Source organism: Dryobates pubescens, chromosome 27 (assembly GCF_014839835.1).
Source record: "Dryobates pubescens isolate bDryPub1 chromosome 27, bDryPub1.pri, whole genome shotgun sequence".
NCBI classification, from domain to species: Eukaryota; Metazoa; Chordata; class Aves; order Piciformes; family Picidae; genus Dryobates; species Dryobates pubescens.
Window position 1 is genome coordinate 11,093,649 of NC_071638.1, and position 20,268 is coordinate 11,113,916.

Genomic DNA, 20,268 nt, shown 5'->3' on the forward strand with positions numbered 1-20,268 from the left:
TCCCCCCAGTTTTGGCCTGTGCCACTCCATAGCTCTTGGACTATCTTATTTGTCTAAGCAGAGTTTTTCCTTGGATGCTTGCCATTTCCCTCATCTGCTTGACACTACTTCTACTTTCTTGTGGTTTCACTAGCCCTGAAAGCACAGCCTGTGATAACTCAGAACACTCTTTGCAATCATCACTTTTTGTCTTGCTGCCCAAGGACCTCTCAAGCACTGAATTCACTTTGAAATGAGTGGACCTCACACGTGCAGCACAACGCAGCATTATGACACTGGTCCACAGGCTGGCCTGGCGGGAACGAAGACAGGCCTCTCCCAGGGGACACCGGGGGAGCCTGATTACTCTGAGCTAGATTATCTACCTTTACTCTGTCCCTGTAAGATCACTAATGATGATGAGCCACCTGCTCCACCTCCCTTCTGCTCTCCACAATGCTACTTTCCATGGGAATGTCCAGCAGCAAAGCCTCCTGGCACAGGAGTAAAACCAACTCTGGAGTGCAGCCTCCTCATTCTGCAGGGTCTCACATGTTAAACACCAGAGGGTTGGCAAAATAATCTTCACCCTTAACTTTCTCCCCTCAGTCTTACTCCAGTACTGAATCTGTGTTTGGTTATGGTATTAAATGAGACTTCCTGCAATCACAGAATCAACCAGATTAGAAAAGACCTCAAGATATCATCAAGTCCAACCTATTACCTAATACCTAACACCTCCTGACAACTAAACCATGGCTTGAAGTGCCACATCCAAGCCTTTTTTGTACACCTCCAGTGATGGTGACTCCACCACCTCCCCAGGCAGCCCATTCCAATGGGCAATCACTCTCTCTGTGTAGAATGTCCTCCTAACATCCAGTCTGAACTTCCCCTGTTGCAGCTTGAGACTGTGCCCTCTTGTTCTGGTGCTGGTTGCCTGGGAGAAGAGATCAGCCCCTGCCTGTCTACAACCTCCCTTCAGGTAGTTGTAAAGAGCAGTAAGAACCTTCTGGACTGCCTCCTCTCTGCTGTGTTAAGTTCCCAGCAGATATCTGGCAAGTTAAAATCGCCCATGAGAACAAGGACTGGCGATCTTGAGACAGCCTCTAGATGCCTATAAAATAATTCATCAACCTCTTCATCCTGGCTGGGTGGTCTATAACAGACTCCAGCCAGGATGTCAGCCATGTTGGCCTTCCCTCATCCACAGGCACTCAACTTGACCATCCTTAATCTCTAGTTCCATGGTGTCCCTGATGTACAGGGCCACCCCTCCACCCCTTCTCCCTGTCCTGTCTCTTCTGAAGAGCCTGCAGCCAACAATTATAATGCTCCAGTCATGTGAGTCATCCCATCATATTTCTGTGATGGCAACTACATCACAAATTTCCTGCTGTAACAAAGCTTCCAGCTCCTCTTGTTCATTACCCATACTGTGTGCATTAGTGTACATGCACTCCAGCTGGGTGGAATGGGTACAGACAGCTGTGCCTCAGGACTGCTGGGTGAAATTCAGCACGTCCTTCTGGATGCCTGTGTATCAGAAGAGGGATAAACATTTGGCCCCAATATACAATAAACCCATCAATCATCCCTTTGGAGGATGACCTTGTCACTAGTTTAATACTAGTCTAGCAGCCAAGCAAGGATACAGTGGTACCTGCAGTGAGCATCATTCCTCCAGAGAAGGTCCCAAAACATTTTGTCCAGGACCTTCAGAAATACCTAACTGACATTTGTCAGGCTAATATTATCTAGGCCTCAACACATCAGCCTTGCAGTATGTGCAAGCTTTACAAAACATAACCTTTTATTCTGTTTTATGTTGAGGTTTTGGGTATCATATGAAGTACAGGTTCTTGTGGAGCACTGGTTTCTGAGAGATGAGACTTTCTGCTTGAAGTCTCCGGGTCCTAGCAGAAACCGCTGTAAAGCTGCAGAAGTTCTGAGTCCTGAAACCAATTACTCTAAGAACTGGGACTCTTCAGCCTTCTTTTTTCCTCTTGACTCAGTTTGCTCTTTACATTTGAAGGGTTTGTAGGTTCAGAGGAATATTTTCTAAAGGATCCAGAACCTCCTGTCTGCACTTCTTTCAGCCTGTCATCCCTCCCAGTTCCACAACATCACATCTTTGCTTTCTTTTAGTACAACACAAAGTTCACGTAACAGAACAATTCTTTGTCTCTTCTTTCCAGCCAAGTCCCCTTCAACTCATAAATCACAACATTATGGTTTTGTGTTTTCTGCATCTGGAGAAATTATGTTCTTTCAAATTTCCTTGTCCTCACTACCAAAAGAGTATGGGGAACTTCCACCTATCTTACAGCTTCTTCTTTCATTTCACCATCAGGCCCACAACCATTTCAGAAACCACTGCTCTTTTTGCCACAAGAACACCTGAAAACACACAATCCCCCCTTAAAGACACCAGCTGGTAAAAGGAGATGTGCAGCTTTCTGAAATCTTGATGTTACTGTCACTGCTATTGTTTCAAACAGACCAAAGGCAGTTCTGCTGAAATCCATGGACACAGGCACTCCCAGATAGATTTTGGCTCTTTCTAACAACAATTCACCATAAAAGCAATATGCTTTCATGTGGATCACAGAACTATTGAGGCTGGAAAAGCCCTCTGAGATCATCAAGTCCAGCCTATGACCTAACACCACCACATCAGCTAAACCATGCCACCAAGTGCCACATGCAATCTTGTCTTAAAGACCTCAAGTGATGGCAACTCCACCACCTCCTTGGGCAGTCCATCCCAGTGCCCAATCAGCCTTTCTGTGAGGAAGTGCTTCCTAATATCCAACCTAAACCTCCCCTGCCACAGTTTCATACCATGCCCTCATCCTGTCAGTAGTTGCCTGGGAGAAGAACCTGACCCCCACCTGACTACAACTTCCTTTTAAGTAGTTGCAGAGAGTGATAAAATCCCCTCTAAGTCTCCTGGACCCTCTTTTTCCTTGTCCTGACAAACTTAGTAAGATTCGCCTAGCTTTTTCTCAAACTCCTATGCAGTTCTACAATTCAGCCAGCTGAACTTCCAAGAGACTCAGAGCATTTCACCCTCTTGTTGTTTTGATTTTGTTTTTTTGTCAAATCAAACTGGTGGTCGAAAACCCCTTTGGCTTTTATGAGAAGACAAAATAACTGAGAGAAAGAGCATGAGTGTCAATGACTTGCCATCATCTGGTGGGGACCTGAATCTACTGATACAGATTTATTGCCAAATCTGAAAAAATCCCACCCAAACCCAGAGATAAATCTATAGCATTTTGATAACTGTATCTGTAAGATAGGTGTGCTAAGCAGCTCATGCTTTTCCTTCAGGAACACTAAGTATTGAATAATCCTTTGTGGATTGTTATCATCCATGCCAGACAGAAGGAAGCATCTTAAACCCCCTGGCTTTGTAAGGCTGAAATAGGAGGAATTACAGCAATATAAAACCAATGTGAATCCCTGGCACATACTGGAGTTGTTATACAGCATGTAAGGTATGGATAAAACACTGACACCACTCTGCAGTGGTTAGGCCACACTTGAGTACTGTGTCCAGTTCTGGGCCCCTCAGTTTAAGAAGGACATTGAGACACTTGAATGTGTCCAGAGAAGGGCAACAAGGCTGGGGAGAGGCCTTGAGCACAGCCCTGTGAGGAGAGGCTGAGGGAGCTGGGATTGTTTAGCCTGGAGAAGAGGAGGCTCAGGGGAGACCTCATTGTTCTCTACAACTACCTGAAAGGTGGTTGTAGCCAGGAGGGGGTTGGTCTCCTCTCCCAGGCAACCAGCACCAGAACAAGATGACACAGTCTCAAGCTGCACAAGGGGAAGTTTAGGCTGGAGGTGAGGAGAAATTTCTTCACTGAGAGAGTCATTTGCCATTGGAAATGTGCTGCCCAGGGAGGTGGTGGAGTCACTGTCCCTGGAGGTGTTCAGGAGGGGACTGGACGTGGCACTTGGTGCCATGGTCTAGTCATGAGGTCTGTGGTGACAGGTTGGACTTGATGATCTCTGAGGTCTCTTCCAACCTTGGTGATTCTGTGATTCTGTGAAATGGGTGGTAGTATTATTGGTATTATCATATTGGCTAATAACAACAGCTATTACTATCACAGGAATGTTGTCTCAGTGAAAGGTGATACAAGTTTAAAATAAACTAAAAAATCATGGAGTCATAGAATGGTTGGGGCTGGAAGGGACATCCAGAGATCATTCAGTTCAACTTCCCTGCCAGAGCAGAGTCATGAAGGGCAGGGCACACAGGAATACATCCTTCAGAGAAGACGACTCTACAATGTCTCTGGGCAGCCTGCTCCAGGGCTCTGGCACCCTCACAGCAAAGGTTCTCCTCATGTTGAGGTGGAACCTCCTGGGTTCCAGCTTGTACCCTTTGTTCCTTGTCCTGTCACTGGGCACTACCAAAAAAAGCCTGGACACTGCTAAAGTCCCCTCTCAGCCGCCTTCTCTCCAGACCAAATGGTCCCAGGTCTCACAGTCTTTCTTCACAGGAGATATGTTCAGGTCTCTTCATCATCCTCATAGCCCGCCTGTATGACTTTATCCACATACAGTGCACCCCTGAAGAGCAGATGGGTGACAGAGGAGTGACCACCACCCTTTCCCCTTTGACCCCACTGCTTGACCAAGGCCAACTGAATGGGTGAATTCACTGAGGGTGAACTCGGCTCCCTGTGGTCAGCAGGAGACCCAAGAGGTCATGCATACCAGATGTGTTTATTTCAACTTAACCAAAAGCCACCAGGCTGGACACTACCAGATGTCCACACTCAAAGTCAGCAGAGTGTGCAGACAGGACCCACCTTCATCTCCAGGTGATCTGAGTCCCTCTCTCCTCATGCAGGTAATTCTGTTTCCATCCTTGTGTCACCAAGTGACTGAAGGCTACTTTGGAGTGAGCAGAGGAGGATGTTCCAGGCTTTGATGTCTCTCAGGCTTGTTGGCTCTGCCTTCTTTCTTCTAATGAGGCATATCCAGACAAGAACATCTTCACCTGACCACAGCTGTGGAAGAGAGAAAGTGGCTTCTTCAAGCAGAGTCATTAATGGTGTCTCTCATTCTTGGTTTGGCCGCCCATGCAACAGAAATGCAGGCAGCAAACCAATGAAGGGTCGCTGCCATGGCCACTGTGGTCATCTGTATTTCTTGTTGCTAAATCCTGTGTTGTCACCAGCACCTGCAGCTGGCTCTCAGCACTTTCAGGACATCACTCCAGGTCTGCATAATTGAATGCTAGCAATGCTTCTCACAGAAAGACAAATGCTGTTGCCCACACTGGGGCACGTAGTAGATGGTGCCAAGCAAGACTGACCCTCTGCTCCACATCTGAGGGACTGAGGCTGGGCATGCCTCACCACAACAAGCAAACTGCTTAGGTAATGTCTACACATCTCTCAAGTTCTCCTTTAGTTAGTAAACTCAAGCTTTCAAAGGCACCTATCACACTGGAGCAGAAGAGAGTGCAACTCATGTGGCTACCAGGATGTTCAACTGTTCAGTGCAACCCTAACCCCACAGCGGTGGTGTTAGTTTTATGTGGGCTTGAAAATGAATAAAGAAATCTGTGCTGGAGCTGTACTAGCAGATAGGCCATCAGTTCACAAGATCACAGAAACATTTAGGTTGGAAAAGACCCTCAGGATCACCAAGTCCAACCCAGAACCCTACTCTACAAGGTTCACCCCTAAACCATATCCCCAAGCACCACATCCAAACCACCTTTAAACACGTCCAGGCTTGGTGACTCCACCACCTCCCTGGGCAGCATATTCCAATGCCTGATCACTCCTGCTGTGAAAACATTCTTCCTAATGTCCAGTCTAACCCTACCCAGTTGTAGCTTGAGACCATTCCCTCTTCTTCTATGACTAATTACCTGTGAGAAGAGACCAGCACCAACCTCCCTACAATGTCATTTCAGGTAGTTGTAGAGAGCAATGAGGTCTCCCCTCAGCCTCCTCTTTTTCAAACTACACAGCCCCAGCTCTTCATCAGATTTGTTCTCCAGACCCTTCAGCAGCTTCCTTGTCCTCCTCTGCACTGGCTCCAGCACCTCCACATCTCTCTTGCATTGAGGTGCTCAAAACTGGACACAATGCTCAAGGTGTGGCCTCATCAGAGCTGAGTACAAGAGGACAATCACTTCCCTACTCCTGCTGGACACAGCATTTCTAATACAGGCCAGGATGCCATTGGCTTTCTTGGCCACTTTGGCACACTGCTGGCTCATATTCAGTTGCTTGTTGCTTAGAACCCTCGGGCCCCTTTCTGCCAGATGGCTTTCCAGCCACACTTCCCCATGCCTGGACTGTTGCTTGGGGTTGTTGTGACCCAAGCGCAGGACCTGGCATTTGGCCTTGTTGAAGCTCATCCCATTAACACTGGCCCATTGATCACTCTGTGCTCTATGACTGAACACCTACCCATCAAGAAAACTACAAGCTGGAAGGCAGATTGGGTTTGAGCCCCAGTCCATTTGATAACTACACTGACACTGTTTGTGACCTGAAAGTGAGCATAAATTGTACGTCTTGTCTTGAACAACAATTCTTATTAGCAGCTCTTTCCTGCTAGGAAATGAGATGAAATCTTATCACATATTCCATTCACCCAAGGAGCAGGCAAAAACCTTTAAGCTCAAGTATGTGGATGTAGAAAATACAGAGCAGAAGAGGAAGGTGCAGGGAGCTGTGAGGGAGTTTTGGTGTAAAGAGAAAGCAGGCCCTTGAGGACAGGCCTGCATGGATTGTTTCAGCCAGTCAGGAAGTGACACTGGGAGAACATGAAGCAACTTTTGATCGGATGCCAACGTCAAGGTGCACCAAAATCTCAACCCCCTAAGGCAATCTCAGCCTCCAGAATGGCTACTGCTGCTGCTTTGCTTTGCCTTCTTATGATGGAGGGAAGGAATCCAAGCATCATTTGTCAGTGAGATTCTTGGAGCAAGGCAGAAATGCAAATATCTGAAGATATTTGTCTATAGGCAGCATACAGAAACTGTGGGGCAAATTATTTCTTCACTGCTTATGACTTGTGCACAGCCTCAGAGCTATCTAGAGTTCTGTAATGGAAGCAGAGAGAGAACCAACAAAACCACATAGAAATAGAACAGAAATGTGTAGGGCTGTATGGTATCACATATTCAATATTCACATTCACAGTTACATTCCCAAGCATGAACATTTATTTTCCCTTATTTCATTTACAGATCTTATAACTAAGGCCCCAAATCTACAATCAACAGAGCTTAGGCACAGAAATTTCCCTCTATCCTTCTGTTGGCAAGACTAGAAACACCTACGGCTTGATCCACAGTCCAGCAGCATCGGTGGGGAGTTTAAACAGGGCATCTGAGGTCAACGAGCTGCACTCCTTCCTCTGTCAGAAATTCCACTGCAGCAGAGCAGTATCAGTCTCCACATAATTACATACATCATCTGAAACTGAGGGCAGTCACATTAATCCTGCTTCAATCAGAAAATGAGTTTTGGAACCAAACTAGCTTTGTCAACCAGAAATCAAACCCATGCCATACATCAGCGATAGAAATGTTTTGCACTGCTCTAAAAGACACGCTGCTCAGTTGTTCAACTACATGTTACTAGAGCTGAGGTTGTTTATAAATGAGTGCAGAAATGCCTGCCAACATTCTTATGCTCCAGTCCACATCACAAGCAGCAAGAAACAATGAGCTCCTCAGGCTCAGCTGAGGCAATGCACTTGGGCACACACTTTGGAAGTCAAGATAGATTTGTATCTACAGCCAGTTAAGTGCTTTACCCAGCTTAGAGATATCAAAAAGACTCGTAAGTTACATCAACACAGGATGCCAAATTCAAAACAGACTGAACAGGGAACCATTCTGATCATTGCTGCAGTTATCTGGAACTTCAGCCCTGGGCTACTAGAAAATACAATGAAAGAAAAATCATAAATAAACCCAAAGTTTTCCAGAGCTTTTTTTATCCCTCTCCCGTATCTGCAATCTGATAGCACCTGTAAGATAAATAAAGAACACCAACCACAAATACTTCTATCAAGCATCATTTCAGATCAGCCTTGAAGCCATGACACAATCCCACAAGATCAGAAGATATTTGCCATTTTGCTGGGTGGAGATTTGCAGCCTCACAAACCACATGGCAGCAGTGGTACCGAGGTCAGTCTCTGCTTTCCTCTGCAGTGCTTGGCTCCTCCTTCAGCAAAACACTTAACTGCTTCTGAGCACAGGAGAGGAAGAGTTCCAAGCTGTGCAAATTTCTCTGGCGGACAACTTGGTCAAGCTGTTGAAATAATAGTAATAATAATAATAGTAGTAGTAATAATAATAATAACAACAAAACCAGCAACAACTACAACTACAATAATAACAGCCACAACAACAGAAATAATAACACTAACAACAACAATAGTGAGAGCAATAACCACCACAACAACAGTAATATGGAATTTATGGGAAGCAGTAAATATTGCTAATTCAACTCTGCCCATCGTGCCACAGACTCTTTCTGGCCAGCATCCCATTGCCACTGGTGGCAGTGGATGTGGCCACGAGGATGAGCAGAGGGCTGGAGCACCTCTCCTCTGAGGACAGACTGAAAGAGCTGGGGCTGTTCAGTCTGGAGAAGAAAAGGCTCCAAGGTGACCTAATTGTGGCCTTCCAGTATCTGAAGGGGGCCTACAAGAAGGCTGGGGAGGGATTTCTCAGGATCTCAGGAAGTGATAGGACTAGGGGGAATGGAATGAAGCTGGAGGTGGGGAGATTCAGGCTGGACGTGAGGAGGAAGTTCTTCACCATGAGAGTGGTGAAGGCCTGGAATGGGTTGTCCAGGGAGGTGGTTGGGGCCCCATCCCTGGAGGTGTTTAAGCCCAGGCTGGATGAGGCTGTGGCCAGCCTGATCTAGTGTGGGGTGTCCCTGCCCATGGCAGGGGGGTTGGAACTAGATGATCCTTGTGGTCCCTTCCAACCCTGACTGATACCATGATACTACAATCAATTTTAAGGAAACCTGGAAATAAATGCCAAGGTTTCTTGGCAAACATTCCACAACATTCCACAAGGAAATGCAACAGCAAGAAAAGAACCCAAGTAACCTCTACATGTGCAATTTACTAACAGCTCTTAATGAAGTATTTCAGTTTCTTGAAGATAAAATGTACGTAAAGCTAAAAGGAACTTCCCCAAAGTTGTCCAGTTCTACACAAGAAAGCTGAAAAAGCCAACCAGGCTCTGACTGCCACACTGGGTAAAGCCTTGCAGCATCCTTTCAAACTGGAGCTGCTGCTTTGAACAGAATGCTACAGATAGCTGCAGAGTCAAGAGCTCCAAGCCTGCTGTTGATGTGAGTGGCAGCAGGTTTTACCAGCTCCATGAGGACACGTGGCAGAGTTTTCTGCATACTTAGCTCATTCCAACATTTTATCAGAGTCCCCTGCTGTCAAACTGCGAACTCCACGCTTGCAAGTAAAGACAGAGGCCCTCTCTTCACCACCACAACAGATAAGCACTCACTAGTAACACCACTGTCGTACAGATTGAGTTTGTGAAAAGGTGCTTGAGCTTGCTCAAGAGAACAACATTAAGAAATGAAATTTCTTTGAATTCCTTTGAATTTTCAGGTTCAAGTGTCAAACACTATCACAAGTGAAATATCTTCAGCCTGACACTGACATGGATGAGACTGGAAGGGCCAAGGCTCAGAGGCCAGGAGAGCTCTGCCACTCAAGAGAAAGGAAGCCACACCCCTTGGGAGAAGCCCAGCCCTGCACTTCTGTCATGCACAAACCCATGAGCCAAGCCTTGAACTCTGTAACACCAGCAAAATGCCAGTGTGAGGCCACGCTGCCTGAGCTGAGCAGAACAAACAGTTCAGCACACTGCTGGCTATCACCAGAATCTCTCGCCCTAGGCCATCTCTCTGCACACAACATGCTCACCATCCAGCAGCGCAGGTGGCTGTTCTAACAGGCACTTGAACATTCTGGTCTGTAGCAGACCCTGAAACAACCCCATGCAGCACTACAGGCTGGGGACAGAGCAGCTGGAGAGCAGCCACACAGAAAGGGACCTGGAGGTACTGGTTGACAGCAGCTGAACATGAGCCAGCGCTGTGCCCAGGAAGGCCAGTGGCATCCTGGCCTGCATCAGGAATAGTGTGGCCAGCAGGAGCAGAGAAGTCATTGTGCCCCTGTACTCAGCACTGGTTAGGCCACACCTTGAGTCCTGTGTCCAGTTCTGGGCTCCTCAATTCAAGAGAGACGTTCAGATGCTGGAATGAGTCCAGAGAACAAAGCTGGGGAGAGGTCTGGAGCACAGCCTTATGAGGAGAGGCTGAGGGAGCTGGAGGTGTTTAGCCTGGAGAAGAGGAGGCTCAGGGGAGGCCTTATTGGTGTCTCCAACTACCTGAAGGGAGGTTGTAGCCAGGTGGGGGGTTGGTCTCTTCTCCCAGGCAACCAGCAACAGAACAAGAGGACACAGTCTCAAGCTGCACCAGGGCAAGTTTAGGCTGGATGTTAGGAAGAAATTCCTCACAGAAAGAGAGATTGGCCATTGGAATGTGCTGCCCAGGGAGATGGTGAAGTCACCATCACTGCAGGTGTTTAAGAAGAGACTGGATGAGGCACTTAGTGCCATCATTTAGTTGATTAGATGGTGTTGGGTGATAGGTCGGACTTGATGATCTCAAAGGTCTTTTCCAACCTGGTTTATTTTGTATTCTGTATTAAGTGGTCTAATAAATACAGTTTGATGTCACTTGCAAAACAAGCATGAGGAAATATTTCTTCCCATAAGATGAGATTCCTTGCCACTAGGTGTTGCAAAGTTTAGTTGATTAAATGGTGTTGGGGGATAGGTTGGACTTGATGATGTTGAAGGTCTTTTCCAATCTGGTTAATTCTGTAAGACAGACTTCATAAAAGATCACCCAGAACCTAAGGCACACTTGGTGACACCTTCCAAAGTGCACTGAGGGTACAGCTGCAGCACTATGACTGCACAAAGGGAGACAAATCTATGACAGCATGCTTTGCTGATCTTTAGATTCCTCTAAAATGCAAAGCCAGGCTCTGGTAGCTGGAGTATTTTGGTGTTTTCTTTGAACAGACTGTGCTGTGCCCAGTCTAGTCACAAAGCCCAACAGACAGCTACTTGCTAGAGTCCACACAATCACTACACTCTACAAGCAAGTACCTCTGCTTGTACTGCCACTCTTCCTGCAAATTTCCAGCTGGTGTGCAAATTTTTGCATCTCTTATCAACAGCAGACATCAGTGCACCACAAACAGCCTGGTGTGAACCTATCCCACTGGTGACAACAGATTTTAAAGCCAAACGAATTTCAGAAAGGTATTTTCTTGATGTATTTAAGTAACAGCTGATACTGAAACAAAAATGAAAGACTCAGAAACAGCAGCCAAGTTCTAAGAAAGCTACATCTAGAAAAGACAAGTCTGCAACAAATGGGCAACAGAAAGACACTGCTGTGCTGGTGCATTTAATCATAGAATTGTTAGGGGTGGGAGGGACCTCAAGGATCATCCAGTTCCAACCCCCTTCCATGGGCAGGAACACCTCACACAACATCAGGTTGCTCACAGCCACATCCAGCTTGGCCTTCAAAACCTCCAGGCATGAGGCTTCTACCACCTCCCTGGGCAACCTGTGCCAATCTCTCACCACCCTCATGGGGAACAACTTCTTCCTAACATCCAGTCTGAATCTACCCATTTCTAGTTTTACTCCATTCCCCCCAGTCCTATCACTCCCTGACACCCTCAGAAGTCCCTCCCCAGCTTTCTTGTATGCCCCCTTCAGATACTGGAAGGCCACAATAAGGGCTCCTTGGAAGCTTCTCTTCTCCAGACTGAATAGCCCAAGCTCTCTCAGTCTGGGATCTTGCCCCTTCCTCTTCTCTGCCCCAGAATCTGGGGAAGCTAGGAGATGTTTTTGTGCGTGTAAGCCACACGTCTCTTGGGAATGGGCAGACATAGTGCAATTCACAGAATATCATCTGTTATGTCTTAAGAAAACATGGGAAACCTCTTTCTCTAAACATATGATGTCATTGAATTCTGCTGCCTCTGGGTAGATGTATCAGCTGGAGAAGCTTAGCATGAAGCTGATTGCCAATGGTTTCCTTTGCTTGCACATTTTATCATCTGTACTACTGCATAGCTCTTCACTGAGCTTTGAGCGAGGACTTTGGCTAAACCCTCCCTTTCCTTCTCTTGCAGACTCTCCTAGCAGATTCTGAGGAGATCAAAGCAGCTCACCAGATGTGTGTTCTGGTATGCTGCTTTTAACTTCCTTTAACAGGACAGCAATTTCAAACTGCACATGGTTGACTTTTTTTCACCAAATACAAATGTTTCATGTGTGCAGCCAGGGGCTGCAAACACCATTTCTCCAGGCTTGAGAACAGTTTCAAAGGTCTCAAATGAATCAAGTACATATTTGAGGAGTCTTTGTTGAACTCCAGTAGTTAGTTGGTAGTCTCCCTTTGTGAATAAGAAAAGTTTATTGCCTGTTAGCAGTTTATGTAACCTCAACAGCATGAACATGGAGAATGCTCGTTTGCTCAGGTTCTGCACAAGCTTTGCCTTCAGCAGTGCATTTTAAAGCTAAAGAAGGTGACAAAACACTGTGAAAGGGCTTGGGATCTCCACATAGCACCAAATGAGAAGGAGTAAACTGATGCTGCCTTTGAAAACAGTACATTTGAGCCTATTAGGAAGGAGAACATTGCTGCATCAAGAGAAGTGTGACCAGCAGGTCAAGGGAGGTGATTCTCCCCCTCTGCTCTGCTCTGGTGAGACCCCACCTGGAGTACTGCATCCAATTCTGGAGCCCCTATTACAAGAAGGATCTGGAGGTGCTGAAAGGTGTCCAGAGAAGGGTGCCACAAGAGGGTTGGAGCTCCTCACCTAGGAAGATAGATTGAGAGAGTTGGGGCTGTTCAGTCTGGAGGAGAGAAGGCTCCAAGGAGACCTTATTGTGGCCTTCCAGTATCTGAAGGGGGCTACAAGAAAGCTGGGGAGGGACTTTTTAGGGTGTCAGGTAATGACAAGACTAGGGGGAAGGGAGCAGAAGTAGAAATGGGTAGATTCAGATTGGATGCTAGGTAGAAATTGTACCCCATGAGGGTGGTGAGATCCTGGCACAGGTTGCCCAGGGAGGTGGTGGAAACCTCATCCCTGGAGGTTTTGAAGGCCAGGCTGCACATGGGTGGCTCTGAGCAACCTGATCTAGTGTGATGTTTCCCTGCCCATGGAAGGGGCTGGGAACTAGATGATCCTCGAGGTCCCTTCCAACCCTAACAATTCTGTGATTCTATGATTAGTGAAGAAACTGGGCAACAGAAGCAAAGGCAGTGAAGCTTCATTAGGCAACTGGTTAATGAAGCGCTGGCAAGCGGCAGTGCATGGCTGTGCTGCTGCCTGCGGAACAGACTACAAGATGGGAAAAGTTGGAAGGCATTTTCAATCTTATTTTTCTCCACAGCCTTCCCTCTGTATTTATAGGTCCTGTTCACTCCAGGGAATGATCTCATTATTTAAATAAACATCAATGGACATCTAGGAAGTGGAAAGCCAATGGGGCTGCTGTGCAAGTGCAGCCGGTGTGACTAACGTGTGCGGGATGGGGCACGCACACAGCCCCAGCTGCTCCAGCTCCACAGACACTGGAACCCACATGGTGGGGGGCCAGCTCTGCCACCACAGGGCAGCTTCCTCAACTACCCCATCCCTGCTGCACTGCTGCCCATGGCTCCTCTTCCACCACAGGACATCTCTGCAGCTCAAAGGCCTCAGTTCCTTACACTGCATCCTATTGGCACACAGCTTTCCTGAGCTCCACATTTTAAGTTCCTGAATTCATTAAAGTTACTCAACAGAATCTTTATCACCCTGTACAGAATTTATTTATGATTTCTTTACTAATAAGCAGGCATTGCCTCTCTATTTGTATGGAATTTAGTGAGCAGCTGGCTCTACAAGACTGGGAAAAGCAGTTCCTGAACACCACAGGGTCTGCACCCCTCCTGAAATTCCCACAGTCACTGAAGGACATTTCTTTTCCAAAAAGGAGCTGATTCTTGCAGGATATTCTAACACATTCACTGCTGGGTTTTCCCTTCTGCCTAAACCTTAAGTCCACTTCAGAGGTCTGAGTGCGATTCCAGCATCCTTCTGGACAAAGATGACTGCATGAGACTCCCTGTGGGGTCCCAACTCAGTCACATCCCTAGCCCATGCCTTTGAACCACACAAGCCATGCCTGGAAGGGAGGCGCCAGCCTCAGCAGAACTCAGATGAGCCATAGGGGAGATTCATCAGAACACGCAATAAGGCCAACTTCCCCATTTACCTTTGCCACTCAAAGTTCAGCAGGAAACAGCAAAAGAAAAAGACACACCTGGATGTAAGAGTTACTGTGCAGAATGAGGCCACCAGGGCACTGCTTTCAGCCCAGGCTGCTCCATTGAATTTTGTCACTCCACTTTCCCCTGTGTTGCTTCACAAAGCCATAGCTCAAACTGAAGTTCAGAACCACTTTAGCTCTGCATTTTCTTAGCTTCTACCACACAGCTCCAACTTCCTGTAAAATGGTGTGATAGTTTCAGGCTGTGCCTTCAAGAAAGATAGCTGCAAATTCTCTAGCTGAATAGTTGGGTGCAAAAAGGGTGTAGAAACAAGAAAGATAATTCTCAATGAATTCCACTGGCCAGATGAGTGGGATGTAGTTTCACAATCTTACATTCTTTTCTCACTCCATCTCTTTCTGCTGGCATGTCTGCTTTGCAAAGGAGTTATCTAACGACCTTGAGATAAGCATTACTGACATATTAATGATGCTTTTGAGCTAAACAAAAATCCCTCTAACTTTTTCTCCTTTTTCTCTTTTAACTAGAGGGAAAAGGCAGGGAGAGGTTGGGGGGAGGTGAGGTGGAATTCTCCTGCCCAAAGAGGATTTCTGTGCTGCTTGCTTTTTGTGAATAGACTAGACTAGACTAGAATAGACCAGACCAAGTTGGAAGAGACCTTCAAGATCATTGTGTCCAACCTATCATCCAACACCACCTAATCAACTAACCCATGGCACCAAGCGCCCTATCAAGTCTCCTAAACACCTCCAATAATGGCGACTCCACCACCTCCCCGGGCAGCAACACAGGATTCCTCAACCTTTTGTAGACTACAGCCACACACAAACCCTGGAGTTACCATAACTGCTTGAGTGCTGCAGCAAGCAGATTCAAAACAGAGCAGCTGGAGTGAGCCCACAGGAGGGCTGCAAAGATGGTCTGAAATCTTGACAGAGGACAGAAGCCTTTCCTTTTTTAAATCTTGAACTACCTAAGTCAGTCTTAGGTAGCATGTCACTTGTAAGGGACTTGGCAAAGATGACTCAGGGCTTCTGGGGAGCTTCATCACTGCACATTGCCATTCCTCCAAGAAAAGTGCCTGAAGACGTCAGACCATGCTTCCTGAAAACCCTGTGTGCTGGGCTCTAGACTGGTCTCAAGGATCTGCTTTGTTTGTCAGCATGCATACATGTTCCAAATGATAAAACCTGATCTGGTTCTGAAAGCAAATCACAAATGGGGTCTGAAGGGCCAGTGGTGAGCCATGCTCACAGAGTCACCTTGCTACACATCGATAGCTACACCCCTGCATCAATTAAGCCTAACCAAAAAGAAAACAAGTAGCATTAACAAGAACAATATTTTCTATGGCTGGGAGAAAGTCTTCTACACTGTCAGGGTGTCAGTGTGTGAGATAGAAATAATGACTGCATCCCAAGTATTTGCAGTGGGTACAAACCACCCTTAAAGCTGCCTGGCTGGGCAACCACAAGTTATATCTTCCTGCAGTTGTTAAAGTGCTATTCTATTGCCATGGTTAATCATATGCTGGTGTAGAAAACCCGCACCACCGTCCACTGCTGGGTGCATCTGGGTGACATCAGCACAGTGTGCACTGCAAACCTTCATGAATGTGAGCAGTCTGTATCCAGCAAGCAGGCTGAGAAGTGATGTGACTGCAGAACAAAGCCAAAGCTGGTCCACCCTTGATGGGGATCACAGTGATGCACACTGGATCAGAACCACCACAGATCTAAAGGACAAGAGTAGTTTAGAAGTGGTGTGGTAACCACTTAGCTTGCTGCTGCACAGTCTCGTTTATTGTTATTTTGTCCCCTTTTGGCTTTGACAGTACAACATTTTCTCAGCAAAACCACCACTGCTGTTTCAATGGGACCCTAGCCTGACTAAATTAGAGTATGGGCACAACCTCAGCCTGTAGATGTGTGCAGGAAGGTACAAAGGAATACAGGAAACAGTTTCAGCTTCAGCAAAGAACATCAGACTCTGGCAGTTTTACTCTAAAGTAACTGCAAAAAATCAACAGCAGGTTACCTATGCAGTTGCAACTAGATTGTTCTCATCAGCATAAATGATTACTCAAGGTGTTTGAAAATTCAAATGTCAGTTATTTAACCTTTTGTGTTGGGTTTAAATGAATTTAAGTAGGTGGCAGAAAATTGTGTGGGTTTTTTTCCCCTTCCCATTTCTAAAGACAGAGTGTCAGCACTTCCAGCACTGAAAATTCTCTTAAATGCATGGTTTCAGTATTGAAAAGTGTCAGAAAAATGCCATAAAATCCACTGAAGAAAATCGTCTAGAAGCATCTCTAGACTGCAATCCCATTTGCCTCCATAAGCAGCCCCCATTCCACTTGACTATTTAGAAGCAATGCCATATCTTACAAAGACTGCAAAGCTCAGGAGAAATGCCAAGGTACCTTCTCAAACATGTCCAGAGAAGGGCAACAAAGCTGGGGAGGGGTCTGGAGCACAGTCCTATGAGGAGAGGCTGAGGGAGCTGGGGCTGTTTAGCCTGGAGAAGAGGAGGCTCAGGGGAGATCTTATTGCTGTCTACAACTACCTGAAAGGAGGTTGTAGCCAGGTGGGGGTTGGTCTCTTCTCCCAGGCAACCAGCAACAGAACAAGAGGACACAGTCTCAAGCTGTGCAGGGGCAAGTTTAGGCTTGGTCTTAGAAAGAAGTTCTTCACAGAAAGAGAGATTGGCCATTGGAATGTGCTGCTCAGGGAAGTGGTGGGGTCAGAGTCCCTGGAGATGTTTAAGAAGAGACTGGATGAGGCACTTAGTGCCATGGTCCAGTTGATTAGTTAGGGTTGGGTGATCAGTTGGACTTGATCTTGGAGGTCTCTTCCAACCTGGTTGATTCTGCATCACACAGGGTGCACTGCTGCAATGCCATATTCAGAGAAGAGACAAAGCACAGCTAGGTGCATCAATTCACCTCACACTACAACATCACACAAATCTCTTACTTAATCCTTTGGACTTCTTTGAGTTGGGTAAAATAGCAACATGAAACTGCTCCTAAAAAGCCTCAATGTAAATGTTTATTTAACCCTATCAAAACAACAAAACAGAGCCAGACAAAGGAGCAGGAAACTGAACTACGGAACTCTCCATGACCCTATCACTGCTGCCTCACTTGGCACTGACCTGCAGGCTACGAGTTCATTCTAGGCATGGCAAGGATGTTCTGACATCAGGCTGGCTTAGGGCATCAATACATAGACTCCTTTTATCACAGAATCTTAGGGGATGTAAGGGACCTCCAGAGATCATCCAGTCCAATCCCCCTGCCAGAGCAGGAGCACCTATACCAGCTCACACAGGAACTCATCCAGGCAGGTCTTGAATATCTCCAGAGAGGTATTATATACAAACAGCTCAGGAGGTGTGTTCTGTAGTGACATCAAGTTATGTATCAGACATTTCAAGCTGAATTACTCAGAGTTGGTGCAGAAACAGGAGATAGGATTAAACATTAAGTGTGACTCTGTGGCATTACATCAAACTTTCTGTTCCCTGAAGGTGACACTGAATTCACCACAAAATGGGAAGGGCTACAGCCTTGCACTCAAAGTTAGGAGAACGATGAGGGGGGAGTTAAAAAACCCAACAAAACAGTCAAGGTGATCCCACATTTTAAAAACTGGGAAGCTTGTCTGTTAAAATGTGTTGGTGGTAACATTTAGGGTTTGGACTCTTATTAATGTGGCTCCAGGGAAAATATAAACACTCTTTCTGAAATTAAATCTGGAGTTTGCCCACCGCAGTCTTGTTTTCAGCTTCAGCTGCTGGCACTTCAGCCTGCAATTGAGGCCTTGCATCAAATGCCAAGGCAAACACTCAGGAACAAGAATGGTAATGACACCCTATTTTGTTCTAAGTCATATTAAAGTATAACAAGTATTAAAACAAACAAACAAAAAACCCAGAGTCAAATCAGTTATCTGAGATTAATAACCCAAAAGAAACTGATTTTCCTACCTGCTCCCACTTACACTTGTCTTCAAATAACAAACCTTCAGAGGAAGGCTGTGCCTGATGCTCAGGATCAGGCATCCTTGCAACACAACCCAAACCAAAACTCAAACTCGTTTTCTAGGCTCTTCCTTACGTTAGCTGGTCCTCTTTGCACCTGCTCCAGCACCTCGATGTCTTTCTTGTATGGAGGTGCCCAAAACTGAACCCAGCACTCAGAGGTGGCCTCACCAGTGCTGAGTACAGGGGGACAATCCCTGCCCTGCTCCTGCTGGTCACCCTATTGCTGATCCAAGCCAGGATGCCATTGGCTTCCTGTGCCACCTGGGCACACTGATGACTCACATTCAGCCTCTTGTTGATCAGCACACCCAGGTCCCTTTCCGCTGGACAGCTCTCCATGAACCACATCAGAACCTCTCGGAATGATGAAGTCAATGCAAAGCATGCAGATGATATGTGCACAGCCCAGCTGGGGAAGTCAGCACCTTCACCAGGGCAGCAGTTTTGGTAACAGCTGTTCAATCCATCAGGCAGTATCTAGAAGCCTTTCCAAGCAGGCAATCTCAGGTTCACATGCAGCACACCACTGAAAGGTAGGCAAAGGGCTTCACTTCCCCTCAGCACCATGCCAGGCAGTGCACAAACACAGACCTTCTGAGAAACTGTGAAAGTTTAGTTAAGAGTGAAAAAGAAAGCAAGACTGCATGGGCACAGTGGAGATTTTCTAATTTCTAATCCAATTGTAATTGTCAGCCTGAGAAGCTGAGCTCTCACAGTCCAATTATCACAGATTAAAAGCCACGCTAGGATTCAAGTTTCAGGAGGTTTGACTTGAGATTTACTCACATTGCAGCACGAGTGGCAAATAGTTCCTGTCAACAGCTGCACAGAAGCAAGGGTGCAGTTAATGAGAGGTGAAGGAATTCTCAGCCAAACAAAGCTGAAAGATGTTACCTACACACCAAAGGGCTGGAAGGCCACCAAAGGATTGGCTTCAGGAAAGACAACACAGAAAAGGAATAGCTGGACTCTGCAACTCAGCTGGATGGAAAGCCAAAGTGCTGTAAAGATTGTTTCAAATGCAATGTGCCACAGGCACGATAATGAGCCTGAAGACTGAGGTACAGCTACGATGAGCATGGCTGCAGCCTTGTGACATTTTCTCAGTGGCACAAACACCACCTACATGCGCAGATCTTTCTGAAGAGGTAATGCCACCTTTGAAAGTAGGAAATTGATAATCATAACCAGAAATATCAAGGGCAACCATACATGTGTACCTGTCTGAGAGCAGGGGCTAAAAAGTCCTTGCTATTTTCTACTAAAGGGATGTTTGGAGGTGTTTTCTGCTAACAATATGGGGTTTAAAGGACTTCTTACAACACAGCCAGTGGCAGGTACCAGACAGGTTTCTTATCTCTCTTTTGCTGTGCTGATCTTCCCTATTAGTCTGATCTAGTTCGTACTACAAAAGGGTCCTTCTGAAGGCTGTAGGAACCATGTGCTCACTAAGGTCAAGAGCTCAACTATGACTCCAACTGCAGCACTAATACATGTTTAAGGAAAACTTCACTGAGCATTTTCTGTGATGTTTTCGATGGATGAGCAACACAGCAAGCCTGTAGAGGTACACCTGCCTGTGGTAGGTTGAAGTTATTTAGACCTTATCATAATTTTCCTTTTTACAGCCAGTGGTAATTTATTTACATTCTACCACTCCTCTACTCAATCTGTGGAAAATTTTCTTAGGCACAGCCTACAACTGCAACTGAGGACAGTTCCTCAGACAGTTTGAATGACCTAAACAGATTTGCTGCCTCTCCTTAACAGGGTGGACACATCTAAGAGTGAACATTTATCCTGAACTTCAAGCATCCTTTCACAGTCTTTACCT

General features: G+C 46.3%; 1 protein-coding gene across 1 annotated transcript in view; it reads right to left on the bottom strand.

Moving 5' to 3' along the window:
• Positions 1-6,583: 6,583 nt before the first annotated feature.
• Positions 6,584-20,268, bottom strand: part of CCDC91 (coiled-coil domain containing 91) — a 105,027-nt gene continuing 91,342 nt past the window's right edge. Inside the window, exon 13 of the mRNA XM_054173897.1 lies at positions 6,584-8,285. Within this exon, the coding sequence (XP_054029872.1) occupies positions 8,163-8,285 (123 nt within the window). The 3' untranslated portion in view covers positions 6,584-8,162. The remainder of the gene's footprint in view (positions 8,286-20,268) is intronic.